The sequence below is a fragment of the Nannospalax galili genome, unplaced genomic scaffold (assembly GCF_000622305.1).
Source record: "Nannospalax galili isolate Female #2095 unplaced genomic scaffold, S.galili_v1.0 scaffold390, whole genome shotgun sequence".
In the NCBI taxonomy this organism is placed as follows: domain Eukaryota; kingdom Metazoa; phylum Chordata; class Mammalia; order Rodentia; family Spalacidae; genus Nannospalax; species Nannospalax galili.
The window spans coordinates 3,725,588-3,735,572 of record NW_008330777.1 but is presented as its reverse complement, the minus strand read 5'-3'; the positions used below and the strand labels follow the sequence as shown (position 1 = coordinate 3,735,572).

The following is a 9,985-nucleotide window of genomic DNA, read 5'->3' as shown; positions in this document are numbered from 1 at the left end:
GTCTCTCCCTCCTGCTTTCTCCTTTTCTTACTTTTCATCTTATCTTGGCCTTATGGGGCCTCCTTTTTCCTCAAAGACCTCGGAAGCCTCTAGAGTCCACATACCTGGACATAGGACAGTATCCTAATTCCTGGTAAGGAAGAAAAAAAAAAGATGTGGGAAGGAGGAGGCTGGAAAGATGGCTCAGTGATTAAGAGCACTGACTTCTTGCAGAAGACCGGGTACTTAAGACCTGAGTTCAGTTTGGAGAACCCACACAAAAAAGAAATTGTTGTGTGCATTTTATATTCCAGTGTTGAGGGAGGCAGACAGGCAGATCCCTGGGGCTTTCTTGCCAGCCAGCCTAGCATACTTTGTTTCAGGCTTGTGAGAGACCGTCTCCAAAAAAGGAGTGGAGGACAGAGTTGAGATTGTCCTCTAGTCTTCACATGTCTGCTCATACGTGTGCACATGTGTCTCCCACACACATTAACACACACAAGTGATCTAGTTTTTTGTGTAATTATTCAGAATTATTGATAGCATTTTATGATTTATTGACTTTTTACCTCCACTACTTCTCATTTCATGCCTAGGGCCAAACAGCCTTTGATGTAGCAGATGAAGACATTTTAGGATATCTAGAAGAGTTGCAAAAAAAACAAAATCTGGTATGTTTGACTGCCTAAAAATTGCTTATATTAATGAATTCTCATTAGGTTTGAATTACAGACAGTTGAAGTAATCTGGTGATGTTTCAAGTTATACTTAGTAATCAAACTAAATGACAGATAGGACATAGACATGGTGGTGATAGTTAACTAGCAGTGTTGCTTGCCTTAGTTCTATTTCTTGCCCTTTATGAAATGAATACCTATAACATGTTTACCTAGTTTCTTAAGAAAATTTGCTTAAAAGGTATAGGCTATGAGCTCCAGGCTTCTAATATCATGTCCCAAATAAGCAATTAGTGATATTGCTAGAGACTGTTTCTAAGTAAAATATAGTTACCCATCCTAAATAGATAGTGAACCTTATCTTTGGTGTGCTAAAGTTGAAAAGAACTGAAATATTCTGTTTATTCCTGCTTGGAATTAATTATTTGTATTGTTCGGTGTTTTTTAATTCCTTGCTCAAGCTTTTTTTTTTTTGCCATTAAAACTTAGATCTTTTTATAATGTTGTGTTTAAAAAACTTTGATTTTTTTAATACTCTGCAGTGTTGTAATTAATATTAACAGTATCCTTCTTTTCCTTTTCATAACTTTGGATAAAGCTCCATAGTGAAAAACGGGATAAAAAATCTCCACTAATTGAGTCAACAGCAAATATGGAAAATAATCAGTCACAGAAGACCTTTAAAAAGTAAGTAAAATATTAAAAGCCATTTGGCTTTGTTATTGTTGTGAATGGATTGGCATGATGGCCACACAAACTACTCTTGTGGATCTGAGGGAGAATAATGTATTTGAACCCTTCGTGTTTAAAATCATTTGACGACTGTTTTTCTTTCAACAGCAAAGAAACGTTGATCATTGAGCCAGAGAAAAATGCATCTCGTATTGAATCTCTGGAACAAGAAAAGGTTGATGAAGAAGAAGAAGGGAAGAAAGATGAGTCAAGCTGCTCTAGTGAAGAAGATGAAGAGGATGACTCAGAATCGGAAGCTGAAACAGGTAAAATTTGGAGAATAAATTAATTTTTTATTTTAATGTTATTATAATTTGAAGACAAGAATAGACTTCAGTTTTAAACTTTTCATACAGATTTGCTACTTATTTAATTATTGTGCCTATAAAAAAAAACCTTTCAGTGAGTATTAGAAACTTGAGAATTTATTGTTCTCTAATTGTCAGGATGCTCTGGTTTACCTCTGCTTTTGGCCAGCCTGTATTTAGATTTAAAGACATTGCAGAACGTTCTATAACTTTTAGGACTCGTATAGGATGGAACAGTATAGTATAAATGGTTTCTCAGCAATTCCTGAGTGCTTTATTGATTTCTGATTCAAAAGCCTAGAAAGCTGGCCCTACCAGCTTCTGAAATTATCCTAAGAAATGATTAAGTAGGCACTGAATCAAGATACATTCTTGTGAGGCTGTGGAGAAATTTGCTTTAAGAAATTTTAAAGATACAGAAAAGCATAATGAACATTCATTCTTTAGCTACTAAGACTTCAGACTTAGTAACTTTTTTTGCGGGGTGGGGGTCTTTTCGAGACAGGGTCTCCCTGTAGTAGGCCTAGAACTCACTATGTAGACCAGGCTGGCCTCAAATTCACAAAGATCTACCTGTCTCTGCCTCCCAAGTGCTGGGATTAAAGGCATGCACCACACCTGGCTAGACAGTCTTAGTAATTCTTGACAGTTAATCATTTAATAATGTTTACTTCAAATTTTTCTTTTAATAAAATTAAAACATCACAGTTGCCTTTACCACCTGCCTTAACCTGCTTTATTCTACTTCTTTCTCAAAGGTGGTCCCTAGGTTTTTTCTGTAATCTTCTACTCCAGGTGTACACTCTTGCAAGCAATATGTTAACAATACTGTGGTTCTGTCTTATACTCCAGAATTATTAGGCATCTTGTGCCCCCCCCAAAAAAAAGTTAATTTTTAGATTTGTTCATAAACCTATTTTTCTACATTATTTATGCCTTTAGTTATTTTATTTAAAAGTCCATTAAATATATCCATTTCCCTATTGTTGAACTCTGGTTCTTCCTATTACTCCTGGTAGATTGTGCCAGGAAGGGAAAAAAAAGACTTATATGAGGAATTAATCCACATAAATGCTATGTGGTTTCTTCTCTTTAGCTGTTAACCAGGCTACATTTATTTGGCCAACATGAGCAAGCAGCCACTTTTTGTAGAACTATAGCCTAATTTGACAATTTCTAAGCTTTCTATTTTCCTGTAAAACTATTTTCTTAGGAATTGATTTGACATGAAATAGCAATTTTGATAAATTTTATTTTGACAAATTATATGTCAAGCTAGTTCTTTTTTAAAAAATTTATTGTTTTTGAATTTCATACATGAATGTTTTGATGATGTCTACCCCCAAATCCCACCCTTCCAACTCTTTCTATACTCTAGCCACTTTTCCCTCCCACTTCATGCACTCTTTTTTAAATTCACAGAGTTTACAGGCACCCTTTACTGCTGCCTGTATGTGTGTGATATAGGACTATCAAGGAACACATCTAAGAAAATGAATTCTCTTCACAGCAGCCATCAACTGCCAATAGCTCCTCAGCTAGACATGGGATTTTGTGAGCCCCTCTCCCCATTGTGCTGGAATTTTGGCTGGCTAAACCAGTCTTTTTGTGTGTGTTCTCTTTCTCTTGTCAAAACCAGATGAAAATCAGAGTTCAGCTCAAATTTGAGTTGCCATTCAAATGACCTATAAATGAGAGAGTAAGAAAGAGAAATGGTTTTTAAGAGTGCTTTTCTACCAGGCATGGTGCTGCATGCTTTTAATCCCAGCACTAGGGAGGCAGAGGCAGGTGGGTTTCTTGAGATGTGGCCAGCCTCGTCTACATAGGGAGTGTCAGGCCAGCTGGAACTACAGGGAGACCCTGCCTCAAAAAGAAAAAAATAATGGGTTTTTTTTTCTCTTTAGAACTTAGATTTTCATTTTTCATTTTATACAAGGGTTACAACAATATTGATCATGTTTATGTAATAAGCTAAATGGGGGTACATGGGTTTATCTTGTTTTATTATTTCTCCTTCTAGAATGTAAATTCCACACAGTTAAGAAATTTTACCTTTCACTAGATTTACCTTCAGTACCTAGAACAGTACTTGATATACAGGGACAATGAATTTTTTTTGAATGGCACATTCTCAGTTGAGCAGATTATTTTCTAGGAATGTGAAATCGTGCTTATTTAACTTCAGATTTCTTCAAAGTAAGAAAGCCATATTCTTTGGGACACTTTTTATTAACATTAGTATACATTGATTGTTGTCAAATATACTTTTAAATTTCCTGAAATAAAGATCTTCAGTAACACTCATTATCTATTGTAGTTTTTTGGGTTTTTTTTTTTACTTACATTGCTTTTTTGCATTCAAATTTTAAATCTTAACTAAATTTTTCCCCTGGTTTTAAGAGTTATAGGAGTTAGGTTCTATTTGCACTTTTTATTCTCAAAGGACTTTTTTAAATGCTTTTTCTTTGTTCTGGATAAATAAATTTCTAGAAACTTCTTTAAAAATCCACTTGGGATTGGCGCGATGACTCAGTGGATAAAGCACTTGCCATGCAAGCATGAGGAATAGAGTTCCTATTTTCAAACCCCACAGAAAAGTTTGGCAGGCATAGAGAAGACCTGGATGGAATCCCAGCCCCCAGGAGATGGAGACAGGAGATCCCCAGGGCAAACTGGCTGGTTAGACTAGCTGGAATTGACAAGCTTCAGGTTCAGTGAGAGACCTTGCCTCAATAAATAAAGTGGAGTATGATCTAGAAAGACACCTGATGTCAACATTGGGTCTCCACATGCACATGTGCACACATAGACTCTCACATTCACACATGCATACCGCACACAATATATTTTAAAAATCTACTTGCTAAAAGTAATAATATGGGCTGGAGAGATGGCTCAACAGTTAAGAGCAACTGGCTGCTCTTGCAGAGGAACCAGGTTCAATTCCCAGCACCACGTGGCAGTTAACAACCATCTGTAACGCCCGTTCCAGGGGATCCAACCATCCTCTTCTGACCTCAGCAGGCGCTGCACGACACAGGTGGACTTAACATACATGCAGGCCATACATGCATACACATAAAACAAAAAATAATAAATGGATTTTTTTTAAATGTGTTTGTGTATATTGCCAGCATGTAGTTAAGTGCACCCATGTCATGCAATGCTCGTGGAGGTCAGAAGAGGCTGTCGGGTCCCCTGGAGCTGGAGTTATGGTTGTTAGTTGCCATTCATTCAACCCAGGTCTTCTGCAGGAACAGCTAGTGTTCTTAACCACTGAGCCATCTCTCCAGCCCCTAAATAAATGTTTTTTTTTTAAGTGATAGTAATATGCATAGACAGGCATTGAAACCAAATTCCTGTAGAATCTTAACTCTCAATTTTTTGTTTTTTTTTTGCTAGATAAGACAAAACCCGTCACCTCTGTAGCTAATACCCACACTTCCACCACACAAGCAGCTCCTGTAGCTGTCACAACACCTACTCTGTCTTTGAGTCAAGGGACACCCACATCACCTATTAAAAAGGTAAGACAAAATTTCACTTACCAAAAATAAATGTATTCTGTTTAAGTACCATTTGGACTAGATGATAAAAATAATTTTCAATGTTGATAATTGCTTTTAAAAGATACCATGTTTTTCTATTTTTAGTATAGAATTTAAACCATATTATACTGTCTTTTAGCATTCTTACATTTGGTATTATAGTTGATATCACATGCTATAGTTAACAAATGTTGCAGTTAGTTAAAATATCAGAAAGCTAAAAAACATTCACAATATTAAAACCCGTGGTCATGATAGTTTTTATTTTTGAGCTTTTATTTGGAAACATTCAGGTTTTATGTCCTTTGACTCTTAACTAGCAATGTACATTGAATATTTCATACCTTGTTAAGTATGACATGAAAAGTCAGAGCCCATAAGTCATGGAGAAAATCAGAATTCTAAATTTTTCTAACTCATAGTACAAAGTACCTGATATATCACTATCATATGCTTAAAAAAGCATAATCTCTGAGATCAGAGAAACCAAACCTACTCTAAGCTGCAGAGCATGACCAATGATGAAGTATAATCCCAAAATATTGCTCCATCTCTTCCTTTTTTTCTTTTTATTTCTCTTCTAAAGCAAACCATTTCCCCACTAATGTATTAATCTTTTTTTTAAATTATTTTATGTGTACGAGTGTATTGCCTGCATGTATATGAGTGCACCCATGACGTGCAATGCTGCGGAGATCAGAGGAGGGCTTCGGATTCCCCTGGAACTGGAGTAAAGGACGGTTCATAGCCTCCATGTGGGTGCTGGGAATCGAACCCGGGTCCTCTGCAAGAGCAGTCAGTGCTCTTAACCACTGAGCCATCTCTCCAGCCCCTGTATTGATCTTTTAAAAAAGATTTTCCTTTAAGGGTTTGTTTTGCTTTTAATTATTATACCATCTTACAATATAGTTTGGTGGTATTGTGATCACTTCCCCCCAGTGCCCCTACCCAATTTATTGTACATACCACACACACACACACAATATGGCCTATAGAGTCTGATATTTGTCCCCACGTGTCTTTCAGTGTGGTTCCATCTACCAGGCCCACCAAGAGCCCCATTGCTGTAAAACACTGTCTTTCTCCTCCCAGCAGCCATCAGTTGCCAAAAGATCCTTGGGTTGGATTGAGATTTCTTACCCACTTTCCCATGTCTAGACTGGAATTTTCTCTGGTTTGAGCTTGCATAGGACTTGTACATCCTGTCACCATTACTGAGAGTTCATAAGTGTCCTATTCAGGACACTGCAACCTCTTGTTTGCTGCACATTGGCCAATTATGCGTTTTAGTGTTAATCATTGTCTGTTGCATAAAGAAACTTCTCTAGTGAGAGTGGAGAGATGCATTCATCCTATGTGTAGAGGTTGCATCAAAGACGTGTCACTTAGGGTTAAGCATCGCAGGGACACTTATTCTCTATGTTTGACCAGTTCTGGAACTCTGTAATAGTCTCCATCTATTGCAAAAAGAAACTTCTTTGATTAGGGGTGAAAGGTACACTACTCTATAAATATGAGGATGCATTTTTTAGAAAAAAGGAAATTTTATCGGTCTAGGGATGTGGCAAAAGTACATTTTTTTCTAGAATCTATGACCTCTCAGCCATGTGTATTTGGTTATGTTTACAGTAAGCACCACACATGAGTTCCCTCCCATTCAACAGTCCTTAATTCCAATTAGACAGCTGTTGAGTACCCCCAAGATAAAAATCCCACTGCTGCACCAATAGTGATAGATTGCTGGGCCAGCTGTTAGACTTTACAGCTGGATAAGACCATTGATTGGTTTTTTTTCCCCTTGGCAACTTGTATTAGTATCCTCTGTTACCATGAGAGCTAGTCTTCAGGGAAGAGGCTTCCAGTTCAATTGCTCCAAGTCCTGTGTCCAAAGTATTGCCTGATGTCAGCAATAGGGCCTTCTTACCTTCAAGTATGGGAGGAAATGAGGGCTATGGCAATAGCCTGTGTTATTTTGGTTGTCTCTTGGACTATCCTGACCAACAACTTTTCCCTTGTCTGACTCTGTGTTTTGGTTTTTTTTTTTTTAACCTATTTTTAACCTCTTTTATAAAGGTTTTTCTTCATTGCCCCTAGTGAGCAATCTGTATGCATACAAATTTTTTTCTCCAAAACATTTAAAAATGTACTGCAGTTACCATAAAAATTCACCCCAAATATGTCAATGTCTCTCTCCTAGGAACAGAAACATAGTTTTCCTTTGTTCCCACAATAAAATAATCATACTTAGGAAAGTTAACTTTGATATAAGACTATTATGTAAGCTAATTAATATGCAGCTTCAGATTTTCCAAAGGTTTCCTCTAATCTATTTTCTTTTTTTTTTCTTCAACCATTAAATTTGCACATTTTGTTTATTGTCATATCTTCACCTAGATTTTTTTGCTTATCTGGCAATATTTGGTTTGAATGAGTGTGAGAACTTATTTTAAAGCTCCACTTTCTGCTTACTGTTGTCAGTCTTGTTGAAGTTGGTTAAAATATAAAAACTTAAAAAAATTGTGTATTAGGAAATTTTTTTAAAAGCCCTCACTGTTAGTTACAGCCCTGTTCTAAAAACTAAGAGGGCTGGAGCAATAGCTCAGTAGTAGAACATTTGCCTCATGTGTGCCTAGGTTCAATTTCTGTACTGTCAAAAATAAATAATTAATAAATAAAAATAAACCTCTGCCTAAGAAAAGAATTAGTACCTTTTTTTTTTTTTTTTTAAGACAGGGTCTCACTGTGTAACCTGCACTGGCTAGCCTGGAGCTCTCTATGTAGACTCATAGAGATCTTGCTTCTGCCTTGCAAGTTCTGAGTTAAAGGTGTAAGCCACTAGGATCAGCATAACAAAAACATAAATGGGTCTCACTAATACATACTTTGAACATCAGAAAACTATTGGAATGAGTTCTCTGCTTGCGTACTTCAGAACTGAGGGCTTTTCCAATCAAGTTGGAACTTATATTCATAGAATCGTAATTACATAAGCTTAAAATGGAAATCCTTAAAAAAAATTGCTTAATCTAGAAGACTGTTATCATATTATAACTTGCATTACCAAAGTTTAACTGAACTGAAGTTTAATTAATTTACTTCTAGAATCCTCATGCACTACTTCAGTGAATACTGAATTGGCACCTCCTTTGTTTAGCACCTTTGATTTCTGTCTGTTAAGACTATAGGATTATCACAAGTTCTTCGAGGCTCCATACCCCTGGTAATATCTAGACATGAATCTGGCTGTCTTTCTTTGCTGATTTAGCTAACCAATTTCTTTTCTATAAAAATTTAAAAAGTTAATCTGGGCATGGTGGCACAAACCTTTAATCCCATCACTTGTGAGGCAGAGGCAGGCAGATTTCTGTGAATTCAAAGCCAGCCTGAATCCAGGCCAGTTGTGGCTACAGGGAGACCGTGTCTCAAAAAGACTAAAGGGGAGAAAAAAAATTGAAAAAGTTGTAGTAGACCTCTTGTACAGCTCTGTTTTCTTTTTCTCAAGTGTAGCCTTAGACTTAGACTTACGTCAGTCTACTTCTCTATTTACACCTAGTCCCTAACTAAAAGCAAATACTTTTTACCTGTGTTAGCTTAGTGGTATAATAATATTGCTACTGTTAAAAAAAAATTTTTTTTTATTTAAAACTTACTCCTGAATCTGATGTAATGATATAAATCCACTTCTGTAATTGCACATTTGGAAATTGAACTTATTCTCAAATTTAAACATCTTGTGACTTATTCTAAAGATTTAAAGATTACATTGTTTCAATTTTTGTACTTAGAGTTTTTGTTTTTGTTGTTTGTTCTTGGTTTTTTGAGACAGGATCTCACTTTATCTCCAGCTGACCTAAAGCTCTCCCTATGTAGACCAGGCTGGCCTCCATCTCACTTAGATCCCCCTGCTTCTGCCTCCTGAGTGCTGGGGTTAAAGTTGTACACAACATTGCCTGACTGTTCTTTAAGGCTTTATAACCAAATTTTATTCAAATCAATAAAAATATGATGTACTAAAAATTTGAATTATTTTCAATGGGTAGAAGAGTCTTATCAGCACTATATAACTCATACATGGCAATATTTCGATTTTTATCTACTTTAATTCAGCATTTTAGTGTTTTTAAGGTTTTTTTTTCTTAAGGTCTTACCTAAACAGTTGCAGAGAGATATAAAACATACAAATTTACTTACGAATGAACTTTTAAGCACATATTAAAAAGATTTTGCAATAAAGAGTTTTCATTTATGGGGCTGGAAGATGGCTCAGTGGCTAAGAACACTGACTGCTCTTTCAGAGGACCTAGGTTCAATTCCCAGCACTCACATGGCAACTGACAACTGTCCACAATTCCAGTTCCAGGGGATCTGAAACCCTCTTCTGACCTCCACTCACATCCACAACACAGGTGCATTTACATACATGCAGGCAGTACACTCATACACACAAAATAAAAATAATATTTTTTAATTATTTTTTTTTAATTTTTAAAAATGATTTATTTAATAACAACATACTTAGAAGAAGCATATCATTACAACACAATTGACATACTCAATAACAATTTCCAGAGCAAAGATACATCTCTTTCAAAAGTGGCTATAAATTTTTAGGTTCATAGTTGAATTAATACAGTTATACAATATTGAATTGAGTATAAACCCTGTAAGACATAAAATTGAATGAGTTTTTACCCTTAAAAGAAGGTTTCCATTTCACTTTAAGATCTGCTATTTCCTACAT

At 36.0% G+C, this 9,985-nt stretch overlaps 1 protein-coding gene across 4 annotated transcripts in view; it reads left to right on the top strand.

The window, feature by feature from the left end:
- Ppp1r12a (protein phosphatase 1 regulatory subunit 12A) overlaps positions 1-9,985 on the top strand; it is a gene marked incomplete in the record, with an annotated part of 154,718 nt that overhangs the window by 95,720 nt on the left and 49,013 nt on the right. For all 4 annotated transcript variants that reach the window (XM_008852112.3, XM_008852117.3, XM_008852103.3 and 1 more), the window contains 4 exon segments: positions 576-650; positions 1,255-1,343; positions 1,497-1,654; positions 5,099-5,223. In XM_008852112.3, coding sequence (XP_008850334.2) covers positions 576-650; positions 1,255-1,343; positions 1,497-1,654; positions 5,099-5,223 — 447 coding nt within the window.